Consider the following 26293-nt stretch of genomic DNA (forward strand, 5'->3'; position numbering starts at 1 on the left):
CTATCTATCTAAAATATTGGTACAAGGGGACAGCTAAATTCAGAAAATATGTTTTATAAAGTTGTCTGATATATTACAACTATTAGAAGAACAGCTAAACTCACAAATCTTCCAAATTTATGTCACTTTCCCTCACCCACTCTATATAAGCCCAGGATAGCAACTAAGCAGCTCCTATGCAGACAACTTGACCTTGAGGTTAGTTTGGGAAAAGTCTGACCCAACATTTGCTACAGAAGTATTATTTTAGTATTAGGATAAACCTTAGGAATAATCTAATCTAAACCTCATTATCAGAAAATTCCTTTTTATTTTGTTTCCCCTATTTTTAGAAACTGCATGTTACCTTTTCTGGATCCAGTGGTCTCTTGTTAAGATCTTTTTGTATTTACCTTTTGATTTGTTCAGATTGCGAATATATCTGTCTAAAGACATAATAACCTTGAAACATTGCTGTACTTGTATGCGTGAGTATGTGTGAGCTGTTTGCTTATTCTACTTCTGGTGATGGCCAGAACTAACCAGCTTGGTATTTTTGAAGTTACGTTATTATTTAAGAGTTGAATGGAAGAAAGATAGTACCTGACATTACCACCTTCCTCTTCTCCTTCAAACTCCGTCTCACCAGTCCAAGACAAATTTCTCATTAGTGTTTATGGTGAAGTCAGACATTCCATGAAAACTGACCTACTTTACTTTTCGATATTTCTGGAAAGTGCTTTGTGATTATGATGAATTAAAAATGACTGGTTGGATGCGTGGGTCTTGAAAGAGCCGTGAGTCCTCTAGATACCCTTGGAGAGCATTTGGTATAGAGTTCGTCTCTACCTAAGAGTTGTGGCAAATGCTATGTTTGCTTCTGTTGGGTTAAGAATTCGCATTTGGTGGGGTTTGGATACAAACAGGAAGATGGGTATTTTGTGTTTTCTCAGTTAAAAAATATTCCAAATTTTCTTTCCCTAATTACTGGGAAGTATGTGCCCAGAGCTAATGCCCCAGTACATCCAAGTCTAATGGACATGTATCCAAAGGAAGTCACTAGTGCTGGGCTGCAGACCTAGCCTCGCTGCTCTGAACACCTGCCCATCTGCTGCAGACACTCTCAGATTATCCACAGTAACAATGTCCCTGCCTTGTGATTGATTGATAAGATGTCAAAAGGGGTGATGCTTTTTATGAATTGGGGCAATCGCAAAGATCAGCTCTTAAACCAGCCTCTCTTACACTAGTCTAAAAATCATCAAGGCAAGCTGCAGAGGCTATGCTCTGTGCTGGGGAGGTCACTGCAGGTCACTGAAGCCTGTGCAGCTACCTGAATCATATGGCTGTTTTGAGGCTCTCAGTGAATTAATCTGCTCAGTTCGCATTTGCCACAAGATTCCTTTTTATTGTGTGCATAAGCATTCATGTAACCATATTAATTTTGAGGCACATATTACTAGGAAATTATACTTTATAGAGCTCTTCAGAAAAAAAGTACTTTGCTCTATTGAGTCATAGTAGGGAAAAGCCCTTTTTTTAAGTTCTTAAAAGAATGCATTTCAAATTTCAGAAGTTCCCCTTGTTATAACACGTTTGATTTTCTATCCATTTTTTTTCAATTTTTCCACTAAAACTCTAAAACACACCCACAGGGACTTCCCAAGTGACACAGTGGTTAAGAGTCCGCCTGCCGGGCTTCCCTGGTGGCGCAGTGGTTGAGAGTCTGCCTGCCAGTGCGGGGGACGCGGGGTCGAGCCCTAGCCTGGGAAGATCCCACATGCCGCGGAGCAACTAAGCCCGTGAGCCACAACTACTGAGCCTGTGCTCTGGAGCCCACGTTCCACAACTACTGAGCCCGCATGCCACAACTACTGAAACCCGTGTGCCTAGAGCCCGTGCTCCACAACAAGAGAAGCCACCGCAATGAGAAGCCCGCGCACGGCAACGAAGAGTAGCCCCCGCTCACCACAACTAGAGAAAGCCTGCACGCAGCAACGAAGACCCAACGCAGCCAAAAATACATAAATAAATAAATAAAACACAGATACATTTATCTTTAGACAATCTTGGGATCTGTGAAAGTAAATAAATTATAATAGGACTTAAAGTTAAAAATCCTTTTCAGGATGCCATGAACTTCAAACATAAGCAATAACTGGAAATATTACCAACAACAGAGCAGCAACAAAATGAAAGGGTATTAACCTGTAGGCAATAAGTAGCTAACTACTATATACTCAACTGAAAAAATGCCTTATTGAAAAGTTTTGTTGTCCTAGCATTTAAAAAATTTATTTTTACAACAAGGACTTACTGTATAGCACAGGGAACTAGATTCAATATCTTGTAATAACCTATAATGGAAAAGAATCTGAAAAAGAAGATATATATATATATGTGTATATATATATATATATATGTATATATATATATATATATATATATATACACACACATATATATATAACTTAATCACTTTGCTATACACCTGAAACATTTTAAATCAACTATATTTCAGTAAAAATTTTTAAAAAAGAAATACATGCAAAAAATTCAATTCAAAAGATAACAATAAATGGAGAAAAATAACAAAATATATTTTTGATTATAGAAGTAATACATTAATTACTTCCTGTGGTTAAAAACAAACTCAAATTCTGATAAAGTGAAAATACACCTTGACCTCATCCAAGTCCCTTTACTCAAGATAATTACTTTTATGAGTTTAATGTGTGTGCATACAGAATCTCCTCTGTGTGTTTGCATAAGTGTATATGTACATGTAGCAAATATCTATCATGCTGTATCCATTGTTTCACAGATTTCTTTTTTTGCTTCATAATATGTCTTTGACATCTTTCCACTTTATTCTTTATAAATCTACTTTATTCTTTTAAACTTCTTTTTTTTTCAGCTAGCATCCCACAGTGTATTGTGGTGGGTTTGGCCATTCCCCTGTTGATGATTGTTTAGATTGTTTCCATTATTTTTTGGTGTCATAGGCAATGCCTCAGTCAGCACCTATGGGCGAGTCTCCATAATTACACACGTGGGCATTTCTCTAGTGTAGATACTCAGTAGAAATGCTGGGTTGAAGAGCATGTTCTTTTAACATTTGAATGGATGCTGCCAGATTGGCTTCCAAAAAGGCCATATTCATTTATATTCTTTCAAGAGCCTCTGAGGATATACAATGGACTTTACATCCCATTTTCCTGGGACATGCACATTTTTTTTTAAAGCAGGATCTCCACATTTAGTAAAATCACTAGTTTTTCATTATGTCATGCTAATTACTTGTGCTTCTTTAATATTATTTTTTCTTTTTCATTTTTGTATTTGCTGTTACTTAGGGAGTAGAGACACCGTACCTTCATTTGTCTGCAATGAAGGAAGGAGATTATACATTTCAGCTGATGGTAGCAGATTCTTCAAGGCAGCAATCCACAGCTGTGGTCACTGTGATTGTCCAGCCTGGTAGGTGAGATGGGAAAGGGATTTAGCCCCAGAGATTAAAACAGAAATGACAGCTGGGCTTCTGGGCTTCAGACCAGCCAAATTTGGTACAAATTCTCTAAATCTTTGAACTATCAAGAAATCAGGGCTGCAGGAGCTGAATCTTAATATCGAGGCAATTTGCTTTTGTGGTTCTGAATTATGTCCTGGCTGTGTCTCCAAACCATGGCATGAGGGACAAAATGAGAGCTATCTCCAGAGTCACTTTGGGCTCTGATGCCATGCCCCACTCTGCTGCGAAGCTCTAGGGCATTCTTGAAGAGGCTGGTAGTTACGTGTGGCTTGATACTCAGATGGCTTGTGGCCAGACATTGGGGAATTAACTACAGTTCCACTCCATGACTTTTAAGGTCTTTTAAAGAAACCAAAGCTGTACATATTAGGGAATAGTATTTCTTGCTGCCTGTAACCCCCGTCTCAAACTTAGAATTTTTAACTCCTGGGTCAGGTAGGAGACTGCAGCGTTTCACCCCAGGATTCCCAAAGGACAGGGCATGCTCTAGTAGCTGCCTGAGCTGAATATGAGTAATTGGCTTAAATCAAGAAATCAGGGGATGGCAGACTGAATGCAAAGAGATAATATTTCTTCACACCGTTTCTATAATTCTAGAAAACAACAGGCCTCCGATGGCTGTCGCCGGCCCGGATCAGGAGCTGGTCTTCCCAGTGGAAAGCACCACCCTGGATGGGAGCAGGAGCAGTGATGACCATGGCATTGTTTTCTACCACTGGGAGCATGTCAGGTAGTGAGCCCATCTCATCACTGAGTGCTGGGTTCACACCCTGGATGAGTGCTAGTATTACCCCTGCTCTGGAGGGTCTACATTAAACAATCAGCTTGAGATTGTTGAGGAGTCAGTATTTAAGCACATTTCTAGAAGTGGCCAGGGAACTATTGATTGGATTCTGTATCAGGTGTGGATGGACAAGATGGATGTTCCTTGACAGTGGAGAGAGGTGGAGCTGGGGCAGGTGGACAGGGCAGTCTTGGTGTGAGGTGAGCTTCATGACAGAGGAGGTGCAGCGGAACCTGGGTGGGGTCCTCACGAGGCCCCCCAGTCTACACTCAAACCACGTGCAGTGACTGTAGACAACAGAAGTGCAGAGTTCAAGGGGATTCCTTTATCCTCCAACATTTTCTGTGCTATACATGCTTAATCTCATGGAATCCTAGGTCAGTTCTTAAGAGGTAAATGATAATATTATTCCCATTTTAAAGGTGAAGAAACTGAGGCTTGCAGAGATGAGTGAGTCACAGGGTCTCCGGTTGCCCAGATAGTAAGAGCAAGAGCTGAGGCTCAATCCTGGGTCTTCCTGACTACAAAGCCCACGATCTTCACGACTCCGCTGTATTGAATAATTCCTGTTTTAGGAGATCAATTACCTGGTTCATTCTCTCCTCCTCCACACTCTCTCGAAAGATAACTGAAGATTTCAGCTGATTTTATTCAAAGGAGAAACAGGAATAGTTTATAAGGCTCCATTCTGATCATTTCACTGACAGTTCAATTTTAAAAAACCGAAGACTCCAAAATCCTCTTCCCAGGAATCCAGCAGCCTCTGTCTGAAATAGGCTTTAACTTGTGACTCTTACATAGAACTAGAGAATCTAAATGAATAAAAAATTATCTTAGAATTCTCTAGATGGTATATATTATTGCTGTGAAAAGAAGCATATATAAGGACACAAACAACATACCTGCCGTTGTCAGAATCCCATGCCCCCTGCCTTTTGTTAATGACTGTCCTGTTTCATAGAGGCCCCAGCGCAGTGGAGATGGAAAACATCGACAAAGCTATAGCCAAAGTAAGCGGTCTTCAGGTGGGTACCTACCACTTCCGTTTAGCGGTGAAAGACCAGCAGGGACTAAGCAGCACGACCACCCTCAGCGTGACCGTGAGGAAGGGTGAGTCAAGGCAGAGGGCAGGTGGATCTGCCGGTGGAGGAGGTTGGGCCCCTTCTGCTTCTCAGTCTCACAGACCCTAAGCCAGGCCATGGTTATCCGGAAACGTTAGTGTTTGCTTATTGGCTATAGCAGATACCGAACTCTGCTTGGCCAAGCAAAGGTCACTCTTCTTCCGTCCACGTCCACAGCATTTCCTTTTGTTTGTGGAGTGTGTGTCCTAATAGCTTCATTCTCCTTCTGTGACTACTGGCAACTAAAGCCCCATGTCCTAGTGACCACGTGATGCTTTGCTTTCTCTCTTCCTTGGAAATCTAAGAGCAGAGATGGTTTCAAATTCCATGTTGTTTCTTAATATGAAACGTGTGGTCCAGTCTTATGACATGCTGCTTTATGTACTTGTCTCTTTTTTCTTTTCCATTTGACCGTGAGCTGGTTAAAGACCTTTGTTTCAGATATTTCTGTCTCTTCCATTGGCACAGTGCTAGACTCATGGCAAGTCAAAGATGTTGGTTACTTCAGTGAATGAATAAATGATTATGATGCATTGAAGATCAGTGGTGTAAAAGAGCATGGCTGGATGGGAAAATCCATTCCCCAGTATTACGGACCAGCAAGAGTGTCAGTTCATTGGGGAGGGTGGCTGAGACAAAGGCAGAAGCTCAGCCTTGAGGGATTGTATGCGTCATGTGTCATGCCGAGGAGTTTGGACTTTATTTGCTGGGCAGTTGGGAAAGGATGAAACAATTTTATCAGCACAGTGACATCGATTTGAGTTTTTTTCAAACATTTTATCATGGAAGTTTTCAGCCATATATAATAGTAGAGAGAGTATGGGGACACGTGCATAAAAGGGGGTGGTTGTCGTAAGTTCCAGTTTTGAAGCTCGATAGGGTCTAGATATTGTTTTTTATAGAAGGATTTTTGGGCTTACTCAATTTACTGCCAGTCTATTTCTATTCTTTCTAGCCTTTCCCTGTATCGACAATGGAATTAAGCCTCCTCAGTGCCAGATTCTCCCCACTGCCCTGAATCTTCCTTCTTCAATTTACTTAGACAAGCAAGATTAGGCACTGTTAGAAACAAAAATATTTCTGTGGCCAGATAGTGTGGACCAGTACAAAATAATCCATAGCATATTCTAAACCAAAATATTTTCATTTTCCAGACCCTGAACGTAAGTAAGATCATGATTTCTCTTTTTTAAAAAGAGAAAAAACTGTAATGATAATATAAAACTGTCCAGCATATAGGCTGCCAAATTACAACTAGCTAAGTGCAAAAAGAACTTTAAGAAAGTCTGTGTATTATCTAATGGGTATTTGGGGCAGGAAATGATGCTTTCTGGATATTTTAAATCTACATATCTGCAAGATGGAATAGTCATGGATAGTTTGTGATACACTTCTATAACAAGTGTTTTAAATCAATTTCTTTGCTTTCATTTCTGCTATATTTGACTTAGAAAATAATAGTCCTCCCAGAGCCCAGGCTGGTGGCAGACATGTTCTTGTGCTTCCCAATAACTCCATTACTTTGGATGGTTCAAGGTCTACTGATGACCAAGGAATTGTGTCCTATCTGTGGATCCGGGATGGCCAGAGTCCAGCAGCTGGAGTGAGTACTTGAAGAGAATTGCCCCTGGACCACTAATCATTACGTCTGTATTAGTTTGCTAGGGCTGCATAGCAAAATAGCATAGACTGGGTGGCTTAAACAACAGATATTTGTGTTCTTCCAGTTCTGGAGGCTGCGAAGTCCAAGATCAAGGTGCTAGCCAGTTTGGTTCCAGATGAGAGCTCTCTTCCTGGTTCTCAGACAGCTGCCTTCTTGCTGTGTCCTCACAGGGGTGGGGCAGGGGTTGCGGGCGGCGGGCGAGAGAGAGGAGAGAGGGGAGGGGAGGGGGAGAGAGAGGGCTCTTGGGTGTTTCTTCTTATAAGGACACTGATCCTATGGGATCAGGACCCCACCCTATGACCTCATTTAACCTTAATTACCTCTTTTTTTTTTTTTAATTACCTCTTAATAGACCTTATCTCAAATAGAGACACATTGGGGGATTAGGGCTTCAACAGATGAGGGAACACAGCTAACTTCATAGCAATATCTCTGTTATGACCTCATCTCCCTTTCCATGGTCCCCACTAAGGTGTTTATGCTTCTAGGTTTCTTCTGAGGGCTGGAGGCAGCAGGCTGCTCTTCAGTTTAAACAAATCTGAAGTCCCTTCCGACTTTTTCCTTGCCCAGACTTTGCATAGGGTCAGAAACCATAGCCTGGAGGAACTTTGAAGCCACGTCTTCTCATGGGACTCATTCTGCTCCTTAGCTCCCCCGTTGTTCCTATTTTGGTCCAAATGGATTCTTTCCTTTTCCTCAACATTGTACCAGATAGGTCAATAGATCGAGGATTGCTCTTCCCATCTCCTAAGTACAGAGAATGAGATGCAGGGATGGAAAGTGACTTGGCCAAGGTCAACTAACTCATCCTTAGTCAAACCAGATAGACCTAGGTTTTTAGCTCCTGGCAGGCCTTTTTCCCCATTAGATCACTCTCCCTCTTAGGCTGTAAATTTAGGTACATCTTCATTCCTGCTGTTGCTAAGGACTTGAGAGATGCAAATTTACTCTTGGAGATGTACTGAAGGAGTGGTCCCAGGGAAAGAACTGAAAATGCTTTATAATTTCTAAAGTAACTCTGGAATGAATACTGTTCAGCCAGATGGTGGGTTAGCTTCTAAGTGTAATTATAACAGCTCTCTGATCAGAGCCCTTGTTATCATTTGTTACCACCCTCTTCTGTTAGCAAGTTCAGAGAGAGGGTCTGGGAGATTCTTCTCGAATTCTTTGAGCAGAGATGTTGCTACTCAGGCTCTTGGGTCATTTGAGAAGGTGAACCTGATACACCATGAGGAAACCCAAGATGAGAGCATTGTAAAACTATCTTTGAAAATAAGACCCAGAAAACTCTTCAAAGAGAGCGCTTCACCCTCCGGGTCTCTGCCCTAATTTCAGTGGTTTCCCCCTCTTGTCGGGTGGAATTTGGTAATTCCTAGAGAGCCCTTGGGAAGCAGCTCAGCTCACAAAGTCCTGTCTGAGGATTGTGCCTCCTGGTGCTTTAAAAGTGGAAGAGACGCTGAGGATTACCCGGACCTTCACTAACCCACCACCTTGCTTCCTCTTCAGCCTGCCCCTTAGAATCATGCATGTGTGACAAAGACGGGACCCCAAGGTTTGGGATCAACAGAGGCCCAGGTTGGGAGCTGACTACTGAATCATGAACTGGGTTATTTCTCAGGATGTCATGGATGGCTCTGACCACAGCACAGCCCTGCAGCTCACCAACCTGGTGGAAGGGGTCTACACTTTCCACCTGCGAGTCGCTGACGGTCAGGGCGCCTCGGACATGGACACTGCCACCGTGGAAGTGCAGCCAGGTGCGCTCACAGGCTTCCGGGCCTGGGTTTGTGGGGCTGGTCTCTGAGCGGGGGTGGGGGGGAGGGGTCAGCCTTTGGGGCTCCTTGCAGGTGACAGTGTGGGAAGCTGGGCCCACTTTGAGGTTTTCTCTGCCTGTGGTTATCGATCCCCAAACAGATCCAGCCTCCTAACTCATTAGGGAGAATTGGATCTGGCAGCAGGACTCCCTGGTCACTTTGGTTTTCCTGCCAGAAGACAAAGACCTAATGTGAGGTGGACACGAGGCCTTCATTCTTGGGAGCGCGAAGAGGGCAGCTCCAGCAAGGTGGCCACACCAACCCCCGGCATAAACTGGGCCGAGCCCGCAGCGCTCGGAGACATAGTTCTCTTACCAGGCCCAAGGAGGTGTGTGAGGTCCCAGAATTTCACGTGAGCCCAGAGGCAGATTAGGCACACCTCCTTATCATCTGGAGAAAAATTAATAGACAGCAAGCTGGTATAAAAGAAGGAAGAAGTACTCTCGGATAGTGGCCCCTGTGGTACTTGGAAGAATTGACCTGAGCCCTAGAACCTAAGCGTAGAAATTACACAGGGGTCATCTAAAGCTCTTTAACTATTGTGCAGGCCTTGCTCCTCCTATTATCAAGCCTGGGGTTTCCAGGTGGAAAGTCCATGTCTTCTCATTTCCCCAGACCCGAAGAAGAGCGGCCTGGTGGAGCTGATCCTGCAGGTTGGCGTTGGGCAGCTGACGGAACAGCAGAAGGACACCCTTGTGAGGCAGCTGGCGGTGCTGCTGAATGTGCTGGACTCCGACATCAAGGTTCAGAAGATTCAGGCCCACTCGGATCTCAGGTAAGAACTGCACAGTCCAGCCTGAAGCTCGTCATTTCCTCTCTTGTTCTGTGTCTTTGCACGCATGTTTATCCCATTCATATTCTTTTTTTTTCTCCAAGGGAAGCAGTAAGGACAACATCATTATAGGTCCTTCCCACAAGTCTCGGTAAATGTTTGTTGATTGAGAATGTTCAGAATGAAGGCATAGGGCACATCAGAGAGAGCTGGGTTTTAGTTCTGGTATCATCAGAGGGCGTGCGCATGGTCTGGGACACGCACGGGGGATGTCTTGCAGTCAGACTTCATCCCTGCCCCGTGTTTAGGGGCTGAGACTTCTCTCAGTGTGAGAGGATTATGGGTTACCATTGCTGTCTTCTGAGGGTCTATAAGGTTCATCCTCTTCCTTGCTTTCTTATAAGGTTTACAATTTTAATTGAGTTTTTAAAAAACTCTCATCCAACCTATGAACAGTGAAGTGGGATGAGGAGAGACAGACAGAGAGACAGAGAGACAGAGAGACAGAATATGGGAATAAAAACCTACTATTCATAGTAAATCCACCTGCCGGTTATTGTCAGCTATTCTGTTTAGGTTTGCTTTTCAGATAACTGAAATTTACTTAGAAAAATAATAAATTAAAAATACTAGTTATGTTTTTATGGAACTCTTTCTAAAATGGATCATACATTGCCCTTTCTTATATCAAACACTGAACTAAACACATCTGAAAATCAATAAAACCAAAAGTTGTTTTCTTTGAAAGATCCACAAAATCGATAAAGCTTTAGCTAGAATGACCAAGAATAAGAGAGAAGACTCAAACTGCTGACATCTGGAATGAAAAGGGATATCACTACCAGCCTTATAGAAATGAAAAGGCTTATACTATGAACAATTATATGTCAACAAATTAGTTAACCTAAATTAAGTGGACAAAGTTCTAGAAAGTCACAACTATAAAAACTGACTCAAGAAGAAATAATACATTTTAATAGACCTATAATAAGTGAAGAGATTGAATCAAAAAACTTCCCACAAAAACTAGGACCAGATGACTTCACTAGTGATTTCTACAAAACGTTTAAAGATTTAGCACCACGGTCACAAACTCTTCCAAAACATAGAAGAGGAGGGAACACTTCCCAACTCATTCTATGAGGCCAGTTTTACTCTGATAGCAAAACTAGACAAAGATATCTCTCTCTCTCTCTCTCTCTCTCTCCCTCTCTCTCCCACACACACACACACACACACACAATTACAGACCAATATGCCTTATGAATATAGAAGCAAAAAAATTCAACAAAATATTATCTGCATCCAGCAACATATTATTTTATTTATTTATTTTACTGAGCTATAATTGACATATAACATTGTGTAAATTTAAGGTGTACAACATGTTGATTTTGTACATTTATATATTGCAATTGATTACCACCTAGAGTTAGCTAACACCTCTCTCATGTCACAAAATTATCATTTCTTTTTTGTGGTGGGATCTAGTGCATGTGCAAGAGATCTAGTCTCTTAGCAACTTTGACTTTATAATACAGTATTGTTGTCTGTAATCACTATGCTGTGCATTAGATCTCCAGGATTTATTTATCTATTGGTTGCAAGTTTCTACCCTTAAACATCTCCCCAATTCCTCACCCCCTACCCTCAGCCCTGGTAACCACCATTCTACTCTCTGTTTTTATGAGTTCGGCTTATTTAGATTCCACATATAACTGATATATAGTGTTTGTCTTTCTCTGTCTGGCTTATCTCACTTAGCATAATGCCCTCAAGTTCCATTCATGTTGTTGCAAATGGCAGGATTTCCTTCTTTCTCATGGCTGGATAATATTCCATTATGTATATATGCCACATTTTCCTTATCCATTCATCCACTGATGGACACTTAGGTTATTTCCATATCTTGGCTATTGTGAATAATGCTGCACTAAACATGGGAGTGCATATATCTCTTCGATATCCTGTTTTCATTTCCTTTGGACATATGCCCAGGAGTGGAATTGCTGGATCCATCCAGAAATATTTAAAAGGATTATACACTATGGCCAAGTGGGATTTATCCCAGCAATGCAAGGGTGAGTAAACACATGAAAATCAGTACATATAGTAAACCATATTAATAAAGGACAAACACCGTATGATCATCCTAATAGACATGAAAAAGCATCTGACAAAATTTTTTTGATAAAGACACTTGTAGGTTGAATGGTGTCTCCCCAAAAGATATGTTCTGCCCTAACCCCTAGGACCTGTGAATGTGTCCTTATATGAAATAGTCGTTGCAGATGGAATTAGTTAAGATGAGGTCATACTGGAGTAGGGTGGACCCTTATTCCAACGTGACTGTGTCCTTATAAGAAAAGAGACACAGAGACAGACACACAGGGAGCCTGCCATGTGATACTGGAGGTAGAGATTGCAGTGATGTGTCTACAAGCCACAGAATGCCAAGGATTGCCAGCAACAGCAGAAGCTAAGAGAAAGGCATGGACCAGATTCTCTCCTGGAGCCTTCAGAGAGGCTGGTCCTACCAACACCTTGATTTTGGAATTCTAGCCTCTAACACTGTGGGAGAATAAATTTCTGTTGTGTTAAGCCACCCAGTTTGTGGTACATTTTTATGGCAACATTTGGAAACTCATACAGATTTGAATAAGATCTCTCCAAAGAAAATATACAAATGCCAATAAGCACATGAAAAGATGCTCAGCATCACTAGCTATTAGGGAAATGCAAAATCATATTGAGATACCACTTCACACCCACCAGGATGGCTGTAATCCGGAAGACAGACCATAACAAATGTGGGCAAGTATATGGAAAAACTGGAACACTCATACGTAGCTGGTGGGAATGTAAATGGTGTAGCCACTGGGGAAAACAGTTTGTCAGTTCCTCAAAATGCTAAACGTAGAGCTACCATACGACCCAGTAATTCTGCTCCTGGGTATATAACCAAGAGAAATGATAAACATACGTCCATACGAAATCTGGCACGTGGGAGACTCAAGAGGGAGGAGATATGGGGATATATGTATATGTATAGCTGATTCACTTTGTTATAAAGCAGAAACTAACACACCAATGTAAAGCAATTATACTCCAATAAAGATGTTAAAAAAAAAAAAAAGAAATCTGGCACGTGAACATTCACAGTGGCATTATTCATATAGCCAAAAAGTAGATACAATCCAAATGTCATCGACTGATGAGTGGATAAATAAAATGAGATATATTCATACAATGGAATAATATTTGGCAATTCAGAGGAGGGGGAAATACTGATATATGCTACAACGTGGATGAGCTTTGAAAACATTATGCTAAGTGAAAGAAGCCAGATGCAAAATGCCTCATATATATTCCATTTATATCAAAAGCCCAGAATATTTAAACCTACAGAGACAGAAAGTAGATTAGTGGTTGGCAGGAGCTGGGGGGCGGTATGGGGGTGACTGTTAATGGGTGTGGAGTTTCTGTGATGATGGAAATGTTCTGGAATTAGATGGTGGTGATGGTTGCACAACTTTGTGAATATACTAAAGGCCACTGAATTGTACACTTCAGAAGGGTGACTTTTGGGAGTTCCCTGGTGGCCTAGTGGTTAGGATTCTGGGCTTTCACTGCCTTGGCCCCAGGTTCAATCACTGGTTTGGGAACTGAGATCCTGCAAGCTGCACAGCACTGCCAAAAAAAAAAAAAAAAAAAAAGGTGACTTTTTATTGTAAGTGTATTATATCTCAACAAAAAGGTAAAAATGAAGATGTGTCTGAAAGTTCTAATTCTGTGTGTGGTTATGTCTGTTTGTGCACACATATACATTGCTCCTTTTATCCAAAGGTCTATCTATCATCTGCTGAGCTCTGGGACCAAAGAGCCTTTATTTGTGAATAGGAACCGATCAATCCCTTGGCCCTCAGAATACACCCCTGTGTCCTTGCCAAGCGGCAGAGCTGTGGCCGTCTGTCTTCTCAGCCCCACAGGTCAGATGGCTGGAGTGGACGTGTCACATTGGTCACTGCATAACCGTGTGGCTGGCCTCTGTCTCTGTCTCCTCTGCAGCACCGTGATTGTGTTTTATGTACAGACTGGGCCACCTTTCAAGGTCCTCAAAGCTGCGGAAGTGGCCCGAGATCTGCACAGGCGGCTCTCAAAGGAAAAGGCTGATTTCTTGCTTTTCAAAGTCTTGAGGATTGAGACAGCAGGTATGTCCCCTATCAGAAATACTCTTTTTTATTTTTGTTTTTAAAGTTCAGGTAATGTAAATACCTAATTGTTGTATATTCAGAATTGGATTCCACTGGACTAGACATCCCATCCAATTAAATGCAATGGGAGTCTTATAGAAACATACGTAACTACCCAGGTTAAAGGAAAAGATTTTTCGGAGGAAGTGAAATATGATTTGGTTCCTATATGGCGGGACAGTAGCCAGGTCTCATAGTCTTTTTTGACTTAAGTAGGAATGACGTTCAATATTTCATTATCTTTCCAATTTCTCCATGTCAACCCCTACGGGAATATTCTAAAAGAATCAGATTTGCTGATCGTGGCTATGTTTTACTGGCACAGAAAGAGGACATGTGGACATCTTTGCTTTAGCATCCAGGGATTTGTTTTGCATTTATTTCTCCAGCTGGTTTCCTGCAACATACATTTGCCAACTATGCTTTGTCTTTGAGAGAAACTGGAGAAAAACAACAGTTATGGTCTGTTTTTAAAACCATACTCTTTCATACTGGTCATTGTCAGAGATTTCATACTTAGATGGTCAGAACAGTATTAAAAGACAGATAAGTGTTATTGGTTGGAAAAGCCATGTTTATATAATTTATTGACCTGGGACTTCGTGCCTTAGGTTGTGAACATGGTGTTATGTAGACTCTTGGAAATTTAAGATAGCTTTTAAGTGCCTTCCAATGGTACCTCTTTTCTTAGTGGCTTGCCTGCTGCCTCTTCGTGGCACCAAACTCATTCATATGTGTGGATGGAAATGTGGTCTTTATCCCAGGTCTCTGTCCCCACCTTCCAAGGAACATGAATCCCTTATTATGTTAAAGGGGTCATTTCAATAGACACTGGGGCCTGTGATACCATTTGGGGAGTAAAATTTAATTTGTTTCAGATGTATACCTATCCACAATTGACTTTCTTTGTAATATGGAGTAAATTAATTTTTTAAGAACTCCTTCTTTTCTAGCTACAAAAGTAATATTTATTTATTGTAGGAAATTTGGAATATCCAAGAAGACAAAAAAAATTAGAATAATCCTTTAGATGCTAGAGTCTAGAATTCCCACCATCCGAAGATAACTTTTGTTAATATTTTGATTTTTTTCCTTCTAGTTCCCCCATCTCTAGAAACGCGTAATACAATCAGGATAATTTGATATATAATTTTTTAATCTGGTATTTAACTTCAAATCATGATCATTTTCTCAAATCTTTCAAAATTCATCCCTCAATAACATATTCATGACCTCACAGTACTCCATCCTAGATATGTTCCACAACTTATACAACCAATCCTCTACTCACAGACCGTCAGGTTGATTTTAAATAGTGCTGCAATGTAGATAAATCTTTGTGCACATCCCCAGTCGTTTTCACTGGATAAATTCTTAGAATTTCTCTTTCTTAAGCCAAAGGGTGCTACGTTTCTGCTACATGATTAAGGCTTTTGTTTCACAGTGCAGGTGTTGGCATATTTCTGCCATTTGCTTCCAGATGAGATTGTCGATTCGAGAGACTTTCCCTGGGACCCCTGTTCATAGTGTAGGAGTCTCTTGATTCAACGAGATGCCTCTGTTCAGGGTCTATGCTATGAAAAGACACAGCTGAAGCCAGGGAGCCCCTTTTCTCCATGGTGACCTCTGCCCCACTCGCCTCCTTGCAGGGTGCCTCCTGAAGTGTTCTGGCCATGGTCACTGTGACCCCATCACAAAGCGCTGCATTTGCTCGCAGTTGTGGATGGAGAACCTGATCCAGCGTTATATCCAGGATGGGGAAAGCAACTGTGGTGAGTCCTGGTGTGGTGGTGGCTTTGGGTGAGGAGCCTTCAGACAAATCATTCTGAACTGTCAGAAAGATCTGCCTAGCTTTGCATCTGTAAATTCAACCCTTTTCTCACCCGAAGCCAAGCGAACGAGCTCACGTGGTGATGGGTTAAGATCCCCCCACAGTTCACCTTGGTGGTGTGTTTAAGGCTTTTCGTAAAACTTCCCGATGAGGAGATTCACCTTGGCAGAGCAGATTTGGCTAACCATCGCTGGCATTGCTGAGAAGGTTGCTTTGGGCTACCTGGTCCCCATTTCCAGATTGCACCTGCCTTGGCTTGAGCTGAGTGTGACCTTCTGGTGAAGTGGTCCCTGGTGTGGACCTGGCTGCAATCAGATGAACAAGAAAACTGGCCCATTCTTCCAGGCTGTCTGCCCAAGCAGGCACCAGAAATTGGAACCACCTCCTCAGCTGGCCAAGCTGGTGCCCTTAAGTCTCTTCTGAGGAGGGAACTGTATTTCAATGCCAGTCTATTCCTAAGAGTAATTTTGTTTTCTTGGGGATGTAGATGGACATAATTGGCCGAAAAATTAGGACGAGCTGACTGCCAAATTATGTTCCCACTCTCTACTACATAAAAATTTGAAAATAGCCAGCCCTTGGATTGTTATTCCAAGGAGCATGTATAACATTTAATAGAGGTAAACCTTTTGTCTTTGCTCCATTGGCTTCTCTCTTCCTGAGTTGCTGGTGCAGAACTTTTTACCTTGGATTTCCACAAGGTGTGGGGGAAGTGAAGATCAGGTAGCTTCTGAGCGGCTGTCTGGCTCTGTGAAAAGCATCTTCATGTCATAGGCGACCATACAAATACTTTACTTGCTTTATTCAAACCAGGCCAGAGCTAGTTTTGAGGTTCTGTGATTCTGGAATGAATATTTTGATGTGACTTTCATGGGTGTTTAAGAGGCCTTACTTCTTAACTGATGAATTTATTTTTTCAGATTATTCTGTTCTCAGGTCAGTGTGAAATATGTGCTCCATGAGGTCCCTGAACCAGTTGGATGAAAGTCGGGTGGTTTTAAGTTGTTCTTGATTTATTTGTATTTCACCCTGCTTAAGCTCTCGACCAGCCTGGCGAGGTGGTAGCAGCACCGCAGATGGCTTTGCTTGTAAGGACTCAGAAATATTCATTGTGAGTCATTGAAATAAAGCTGTTTTGCAAATGGTATGTAACATGTCCACTCTGGTTTTCTTGTTTTTCAGAGTGGAGTGTATTCTATGTGACAACATTGGCTCTAACTCTTGTCGTGCTAACAGGGGGTTTAACTTGGCTTTGCATCTGCTGCTGCAAGAGGTACCTGGCACGCTTACTTATGTCTTTGAAATAAAGACGCAACATTGAAGGTGATATGACAGTTTTAGCGGCTTTTGCTCGGGTTTGTGAAGCTGCTGAACTGTTTGACAGTCACTCTTTTTATGAAGAGAAACTCGACTTTAAAAGTACTTTATAATGCATTCTCCCCCACGAGGCTTATGTGCCTTTTTTTCATTGCAGCTCTCATATTTTCTAGAAGATTCAGTGATTCTGTATCAAATCTAATGCTCTTTTCTATCAGTGTCGCATTATGTTCACTAGACCAGTACCTAAGTGGCCTGACTAATCCGCCCTCGGTAGAGAAAGGAGTTGTAGAAGTAGACTGATCCAAACGGTAGATTTACATTATTTTACGTATGTGAAGCAACAATCTAATCTACCTGAATTCTATTTCATAAATGCAAAACTTTAAGCAAAGTGAATACTATCACCAAAGAGAGGTTTTGCTTTAGATTTTTCCTTCTTCTTTTTTCCCATGGAGCTGACCGCTGAGAAGCCCCAGAGCCGCCTAGTTGTCCGAACCTTCCATAACCACATGCTTGACCCTCTATAAGGAGATTTGTAGGAACAGTGATTACTCAAGTCCTTAGAAGACAGCATTGGGTCCACTTTTCCTATATGGAACTCTATAAATGCTCTCCAAAGAAGACATGATAAAAAGAAATAATGGTTATACCATAATAATAGTTATTTTTCAGAGATCACTTATCAATTTTTTTAGTTTTATTTGTGGTTATTTTCCCAAAGGTAGGCCTGGTGAAAGGGAGCACAGACATTTAGAGGCCTCCATCCCATTAAGTTTTCCCAGAACCATCTGGGATGATGGTCACCTTGCTGTGCTTGGCTTTAAAAATTCTGCAGCTTTGTGACATTTGTATCCAGTAGATGAGGATGATGATGATGAGGGTGATTGACTGTGAGCATTTATTAAGTATCTGCCATTGTGATGAATGGTTCTAAGTGCTTTCTGTGTATTATCTTATTTAGTCCTCCTATCTACCATATGAGAAAGGGACTATTCTTACTCCCATTTTACAGGTGGGAACATGGAATCACAGAGGTAACAAAAAAATGATCTCAAAGTCACCCCGAGAGTAAACCCAGGGTTAGAGGCCCATGCTGTTAATCACCAAGCTATCAGAAAATTGCCTTTGTTTGTTCTCTACATATCTTACCATAGTGTTGATGTGTATTTTCAAATTATCCCCTGAAGCATAGGATGAGGTACATAGGATCAGCCCAGTTGTTTTCATGTGTTGACTGAGTTCTTGCTTATTCCTTTGGGGGAATTTATTATAATTTCTGTTGTTTTTTTTCTGATTGCCAGTTACATCATCTTTTCATTCCTGCCTCTTTGGACATCTCAGGATAGTATAGGTTCAGGGGAAAACTTGCTAATCCAGGTTTTTATGAGGAAGGAATGACTCATGGAGAAAAGCTTGCTAGGCCAACACGCAGGTATTGAGAGTTTCTGGGAAGGTCCCTGGCACCTCAGCCTGAGGATTAGGTGAGAGCCTGCAGTTAGGAGGGTGATAGCAGTAGGGCCGTTCTTACTCTGACATGTGTTTCTTCAAGATGCACGATGTACCCCAGACTCACCAAACTCAGATCTGGCTGTGTATGCATATCCTTAATAAAAGATGCCAATTAATAGAATGTAATAAATTCTAAAGGCAAAACATTTCCTTTGGTGTCCTCCACGTGTTTTAAATCCTGGATCCTAGTTACCCTTTCTGAGAATCTGAGTTGACCTTTTCTTTGTTCTTTTCAGACGAAAAAGGACTAAAATAAGGAAAAAAACAAAGTACACAATCCTGGATAACATGGATGACCAGGAAAGAATGGAGCTGAGGCCCAAATATGGTAAGGCAGCCTCCAAGATGATTTCCTGGTGCCTTTCCATTATTTGATCCAGGTGTCTGAGAGTCACCGTAGGTGAAGGTAGAACAGCAGGCTGGAGTGGGCGCTTTAACCGGGGAGGAAGAGCAAGGCTGGGATTCTGTGAAGAAAATCAACCTACTTCGATCCCGGGGATATGCTACCTGGGAGGCGATAGTTGTATTATACACGCAATGAAATCTTGGCAAAGTGCTTTGAGGCATGAATGGGTGAGGGATAGGAAATGCCTATTATTGGTCGAACCAAATGACCCCAGGAAGAAGACTGCCTTTCAAACAGGTGTCCCCAGTGCCTGGCTTTTCTCTACTCATGGTTGGAGGGTGGGGCCTGTGATGCTGTTTCACCCCGGCTCGTCTCTGACCGCTGTTCCCTTTAGGTCTGCCACCCACAAAATGCCGCAAAATAACATTTGGACTTCAAACCCAAACATTTTTCAGCATCTGCATTAGCTAATCAGCCATGTGTATAGATGGATACAAAAGCTTTTACAAAAAATTGACTTTGTTCACAGCATGAATTGATCCCCATGCTGAGAGCTACCTCTTGCCCACCTCAGTTAACTCTCTGATTCTCACTTATTAACTCTTGGAGACTAAAGGAACCTTCTCTGGCCCTCTGAGGCTGCTTAGCACTGATTCTATGGACTTGTCATAATTCTGGATTGATGACTAAACTGATTCTTACAGAGGGCTGTAGTCACTTTCGAAGTTGTGAGATGCAGAACGTTGTCCACGGCAAATGTCACGTATCTACCCTCTGCACAGACCCTGAGTTAGGCCCTGGAGATGGGGAGGAGAATGAAGCACAGGGCCTGCCTTGGGGCACTCAGAGCCCAGGGGAGGATAATTACACCAGAGTCAGGGTCCTACAGAAGCCGGACGATGCCCTGTAGGAACATAGGGGCCAGAATGACTGAGCAGGTATGGAGAGTGTGGTTCGGGCCTTTGGCAGGGGAAGCTTCTCAGGAAATCCACATAATAGCGTGCATTTATCAAGTGCTCACCATCTGTATTACATAATTAATATCAGAGGTGTTATAAAGAGACTTTGTACCTAAGAGCTCAAAGTGCTTTTGGGTGCATTGTCTCACCCACCTGCCTCCTAAAATACACTCCCCGCTTCTGACAGTCTTGTTTCTACTCACAGTGCCCCCGTGCTCCTCATTACCAGGCTCTAAACCTCAGACACTGGTGCTTGGTCCAGGATGCCTTGTCCCCACTCCAGCCACTCCGTCTTGCCTAATCTCTTGCCGTCTTTCCTCATCGTTCTCACCACCACCCTAGTTCAGACCCTTGTTCAGACCTGTGGACTAATAGTAACAACAGTAATAGTTAGCAGGTACTTAATGTTTACTATGTAGGAGGTACCATTCTATGCACTTTACCACTGAATTCCGATCCTGCCAACAGCTCTATGATTATACCCATTTTACAGAAAGGGAAACTGAGGCACAGAAAAGTTTAGCAACTTGCCCAAGTAACAGAGCTAGTAGGCGCCAAAGGCAGGTGGGACAGGCCGTCTGCTCCAGAGCCTGGGCTCCCTTCCTCCATGCTGTGCTGCTCCGTGTGTGTGGCTGGCTCTCCAGTTACTCCTCTGTCTTCCTTCTGTCCTGCCACTGGGTTTTAGTAATATCTTAAAACAACATTTTAATCGTGTCACTCTTTTGCTAGTAGGACAAAATCCAAACTTCATGGCTTCCCTTGGATTCATGTGCTTTTCTATGAGGTCCCAGCCTCTTTGGTTTTTTTTTGCATTTCCTACGTGAATCATTTGCTGCAGACTGCTTTCTGCAAATATTTCTGGATGCCTCCGCATACTCCATGCTCCTCCACTGTCCTCCTGTCCAAACCCTTCACTCTCTTCAAATCCCATCCTGTGTGAACCATCCCTGAAGCTTATAAGTATGCGCTTACCTCTTCTTGATTCATGTAAAATTTATTTTTAAAACTTTCTTGCCTGTCATGAACCCTCATCTCGTCTTTGTCTTACATCCTTAGCTAGACACTATAAATTCTTTGAGAGCAGGGGTCACATACCTATCTCTTCTCTTATTTTAACCCCCAGCAATCAAATATTCTACTAAAAATATTTGATGGGAGCAAGTGGTAAAATCATAATGGTTTTCATTTACTGAGTGCTTACTAAGTGGTAAATGCCGGCAAGAGCTTTACATGCACGAGTTCACTTAGCCCTCACCATAAACCCGTGGAGTCGATGTTTTGTTATCCCCTAATTTAATAGATGAGGAGACTGAAAGCCCAGAGAGGTTAGGTACCTTGCCCAGGATCACACAGCTGGTGAGTGACAAAGCTTGGGCTCAAGCTCAGCAGTGATTCCAAAGCCCCTGTTAATACTCACTAGGAAACCCCAACCGCCTGCTGCGTTGTGAGTGATCGTTTTGCATGTGCAGCGCGTATGGCTCCGTGCTTGGGACCAGAATGATGGACAGCTGAGAGGGAAAATGCCCTTTGCCCCAAGATGCATCTGTCTGCTTCTCCCTAGGTATTAAGCACCGAAGCACAGAACACAACTCCAGCCTGATGGTGTCTGAGTCTGAGTTTGACAGTGATCAGGACACAATCTTCAGCCGAGAGAGGATGGAGCGAGGGAATCCAAAGGTTTCCGTGAATGGATCCATCAGAAACGGAGCTTGCTTCAGCTATTGCTCAAAGGACAGATAATGGAGCGGTTGTGAAATGGAAGGACGCCCACAGGAATCCTTTAATCCAGGACAGTCAATGGGAGTTAAAAACAAAACTAACTCTTGTTAGAATAGCGTGTTCCCATCCTTTCACACTGGGCTGGAGGTGTGTCCCCATATTTTAAAAGACCTGTCTTCCTGGGGTTTTTGAGATACAAACCAAAACAAAAACATTGCTCTTTTAACTGAGATGCTTGTCAATGGGAATAAAGGTTGGGTAAGACGCTAAGGTATATACTTAAAAGAGTTTTGTGTTTTTGTAGCTGGCACAGTGTTATGTTCCTATGTTAAGAGAAGGATTAACCTGTTTCTATCTGCAGACCCTTGTGGAGGGTGAGTTCAACATGATGTAAAGAGGGCCAATTTCTCTTAGGAGCTGTGATTGCCTTTAAAGACGACTTTCCAAGCGTGGTTTCTGTCATAGGACCCTTGGAGTCCGAGGGCTGTGTGTCTATATATATATATATATATATATATATATATATATATATATATATGAGATACTTTATCTGAGGAATGGCTTGTCCTCTGTCCAGCAAGTTTTCTGTGCTGAAGAGACACCCATACAGAGCCCAGCTCTCCTGTTTTCGCTCCTTCGCTACGGCCAACCGCCATTTCTGTGCTCTCTCTAGAGAGCAGCTCTTGGAAGTTCGAGAGCTAAATAAGAATTGTATTCTGAGGACTGGAGGCAACAGAGAGGGAGGTGGGGTTTGCTGACTTGTAGGTTGAAGGTTGAAGGTAGCATTTTAGCATGTTTCACCTTTTCTTTCTCTGAGAAAAACGAGCCACACCGAGGCCTCTCTCAGCCCCAGTTTACATGAAACACAGGAAAAACGATTATTAATTCCTTAGACATTTATTGAGTATGTGCTATAGGCCATGCATTTGGACCTCTATCAGTAGGAATAAAGACTCAGCAACTTTGTAATATATACAGTCGGGCCTCCGTGTCCACGGATGCAGGACCCGTAGGGATGTGGGCCCCATGGATGCAGAGGTGGGAGGGTGGGGGAGGACCGACTGTATTCCCAGACTCTGAAATACAATCAGTCTTAATGAAGATGGTGTGCTTATGATACTCGGCCCCTACAGGTACTTTCCCGAATAACTTGACATAGATATCCACTTCATATGTTTAAAAATATATTTATTAAACCATTTTCTACTAAATATCTTATTTTAAATATGTGAAAAAAAAATTAAAGCATCCCCAACTACAGAGCAGCGCCCCAGAGCAAGGACTTGGAGTTAATTGTAGCCTGACAAGTTGGTTAGCTGATGATCGTTCCCCATCCGCCCATGGTCCTGAGGCTGGGGGCCTGGGTGGTGCCCTTGGCATTCTCTGTGGAGAGATTAGAATGAGAGGTGGGGCCCGTCACAGACAAGCGTGACCACACCTAAGCAATATTCTGTTGCACAAGCTTCTGTCACACGAGGGGAAAACTAGGATTGCTTTGCTATGACTAAATGGAGAAGCAAAGTGATTAAACTGTCAGGTTTAAATCATCAGGACAGGACAATAGAGAAAACAGTTCCCATGGGCCTTTGAAAAAAATTAAGCTTTCCGGTGCTTTTGTTCTTGCTGCTAATATTCATCCTCATGAGACCGTCTTATTTTTAATTATTCTACTTTATCTACTTTATAGGGAATGGCAAAAAAAAAAGTAAAAAGCACAGGAGTGTGATTTTATTTTTAAAATAATTTCTCTGCTTATGTCTACACTTTCTGTATAGCCAGCCAGTTCAATACTATCGATGGTGTTAGAAGGAAAATGTGATGCTTTTTACATGAATATTTAGCTTCATACACTTAAAATCTGCCCTACCCAGTGGCCAGGGTTATGTTATTTTTGTGCACAACTGGAAATTTCTGGCACAGAGGATGGCAGCCTCAATATGAGGTCAGTAGAGCACAGTGATGGAGAAGGGAGTGATCATCTGTTACGTGCTATGTACATAATACACGTATTTTACATACTCCATTAATCCTTACAGTCATCCTGGAAAAGTAGATATTATTCTCATGTTGCACATAATGAAGGCCCAGAGAGTTCAGTAACTTGCTCAAGGTCACGGCCAATTAGTGGTGGATCTAGGAATCGAATGCAAATTTTGTAAGCTGCAAAGTCCGTGCTTTCCACCCTCCTCCCCTACACAAAGAACTCCCACCTCCAAGTGTTGGAGGGCAAATTCTGGTGGACCTTTTGGACCACTTGGAAGTTCTGTTCCTAGGACCAAGGATTCCCTTTGTGAAGAAAGCAAAAGACAAAGGGAGAGAAGCCTGCCTCAACTCTTCTGTTGGATCACCCCCAGGGCCACCCCTCCAGGTCACTCCTCCTTTTCTGTCTCCAGCCCAGCTGGTCTGATCTTTCCACCACAGATGGATCTTGAATCTATGGTGGAGCAGAAATAAAGACCACACCAGTGATCAGAAAGTGGGTCGTCTCTTGTCATCAGAGGAGCAGAGCGCGAGGTGGAATGGCAGCCAACATTCTTCTCTTGTGCACTTTGCATTAAGGGCCTTGGGAAGATGAAGCTCACTAGGAGCTCAGGATAGATGAGAAAAGCGGGGCCCGAGAATGTGAGAGAGGGCGTTGGTAGGGCTCACAGGCTGACAAGATTCTTAGCTGCTTTGGCTGAAGTCTTGGTTTTAGTTTTTTTAATGTTATCTTTTTCCCATGTATTGACAACGTATCATTTCCAATATAACACTATTAAACATATATGCTAATCTGAATAAAGGTGTCTGTATTCTCTGTAATGCCTCCTTGTTGTTGTGGAGGATGGGAATACTTATTCTTTACGCTTCTGTGTGGAGGGATTTCCCTGGAGTAGGAGGCAGCAGGCTGGCCCACGACCTGTTTTTGTGCAGCCGGTGAGCTAAGAATGGTGTTTACATTTTCAAATGGTTGGAAAAAAATATATTCTGTGACACGTGAAACTCACATGGAATTCAGATGTCAGTGTCCATAAATAAAGTCTTACTGGAACACAGGCACACTCATTCATTCCTTTGTGCTACAACAATAGAGGTGAGTAGTTTCAACAGAGACTGTGTCCCAAGCCTAAAATATCTACTCTCTGAACCCTTACAGAAAAAATTTGCTGGAGCCTAGGGTAGCACCCCTGGCTCCCTCCTCCCCATGGGGGACAGGATATGGGGAGGCACTGAGAGTGCTCAGTGCTGCCTGTCTTCTCTCCCCTGCTTAGATTCGGCTGCCTGCCGGCTGCCAAAACAGTACATTCCCCTGGTTTCTCTGACATTAATGGGTAGTCTACCCTTTGCTGGAAAATGCCTTCAGCTGGGGGAGGTGCAAGTTAGATTAAGGGGTGTGTGTGCTTAAACTACAGCCCCTAATCTAGTTTCCATCATCCGTGTGACTCTTGCATGGAAAAATTGGTGAAATTGGTATAAAGATCGTATGAACGGTATGTACATCTTGGTTTTGATATTGTGTTAGTTATGTAAGATGTTAAGCTCTGGGGGAAGCTAGGTGAAGGGTACACAGGAATCTATTACTTTTGCAACTTCCTGTGAACTTATAATTACACTGTGCCCTCTGTATCCGCAGATGCAGAACCGCAGATTCAAAGGGCCGACTGTACAGTGCTATTTTACATCAGGGACTTGAGCATGGGTGGATTTTGGGACCCATGGGGGTACTGGAACCAATCTCCCACGGATACTGAGGGACAACTGTGTTTAAAAATAAAAAGTCAAAAGATTTTGAGGGGAAACATACAGATTCATGATTAATCGCGAAACACTAGAAGCGTTTCCATTAGTCAGGAACAAGTTTTTTAAAAAGGCAAAACCATCATTTCTCCTACTAAATGGTCCATAGAGCCTCCCTTTTTGAGATGAGCTTAGCGAACAGCCAAGCTTCCTTTATTTGAAGCCTACATGGTGACAGTTACTACCTCTGTTCTCCTGAAGATGAGCCCAGAGTTGCAGTGCTGAGTCTTAGCACAACAGGAAAAAGCACATAGCCTTATATAATCTGACAGAACATCTGAAAAACGTCCTTGTCCACTAAACCACCGGGACAGTGGTGTTGTCTGTGGTCTAAATTGTGGCTACTCCTTCCTGGTTAGCTGATAAAATGGATGGATTATAGGTAAATTTACAGACCACCAATTTCCAAATCCATTTCCACTCATTTATAAATAGCGCACAAATAGAATATCCCTGTAGCCTTTCAACACTCAGACCATGCAGGACCTGTTCTTTTTCCAGACAGGTTTCCCATACTTGATAAATGAAAACCACACTAATTTGCTTTTTAAATTTGTTGCAAGCTAAATCAGAGATAAAGCAGCTGTAACAGGTGAAAATTTCCTGTTAGAAATAGTAGGAAGATGAAAATACACTTGCTTCTAAGCAGAGGCCTAGGCCAAGCATTGAACAAACCCACAAATTGAGAGTATAAAAAATGAACAGACTTCAATTAAATAGAGTCGGGCGACCAGAAGGGGGGGCTCTCACACCCTGTGATGATAGTAAAGCCCAACAGGAAGAAGGAAGACTTCTCTTTCCTGGTAAGGACTCAGCCAATGAAAAGTCATGAAGTTTTTCATTATAACCCTCCCAACTTCCCTTTCCTCCCTATAAAAGTGTTCTCCTTCCCTTGCTGGGTGGGGGTTTGCAAG

The 26293-nt window shown here is 42.4% G+C and overlaps 1 protein-coding gene across 2 annotated transcripts in view; it reads left to right on the forward strand.

Moving 5' to 3' along the window:
* Positions 1-22079, forward strand: part of KIAA0319 (KIAA0319 ortholog) — a 73061-nt gene extending 50982 nt beyond the window's left edge. For both annotated transcript variants that reach the window (XM_068557458.1, XM_068557457.1), the window contains 11 exons: positions 3336-3459; positions 4109-4241; positions 5257-5405; positions 6868-7019; positions 8698-8836; positions 9509-9668; positions 13734-13876; positions 15568-15690; positions 16932-17022; positions 18815-18906; positions 21445-22079. In XM_068557458.1, coding sequence (XP_068413559.1) covers positions 3336-3459; positions 4109-4241; positions 5257-5405; positions 6868-7019; positions 8698-8836; positions 9509-9668; positions 13734-13876; positions 15568-15690; positions 16932-17022; positions 18815-18906; positions 21445-21623 — 1485 coding nt within the window. In that variant the 3' untranslated portion in view covers positions 21624-22079. The remainder of the gene's footprint in view (positions 1-3335; positions 3460-4108; positions 4242-5256; positions 5406-6867; positions 7020-8697; positions 8837-9508; positions 9669-13733; positions 13877-15567; positions 15691-16931; positions 17023-18814; positions 18907-21444) is intronic.
* The last annotated feature ends 4214 nt before the right edge of the window (positions 22080-26293 follow it).

The sequence above is a fragment of the Eschrichtius robustus genome, chromosome 12, assembly GCF_028021215.1.
Source record: "Eschrichtius robustus isolate mEscRob2 chromosome 12, mEscRob2.pri, whole genome shotgun sequence".
Classification (NCBI taxonomy): Eukaryota; Metazoa; Chordata; class Mammalia; order Artiodactyla; family Eschrichtiidae; genus Eschrichtius; species Eschrichtius robustus.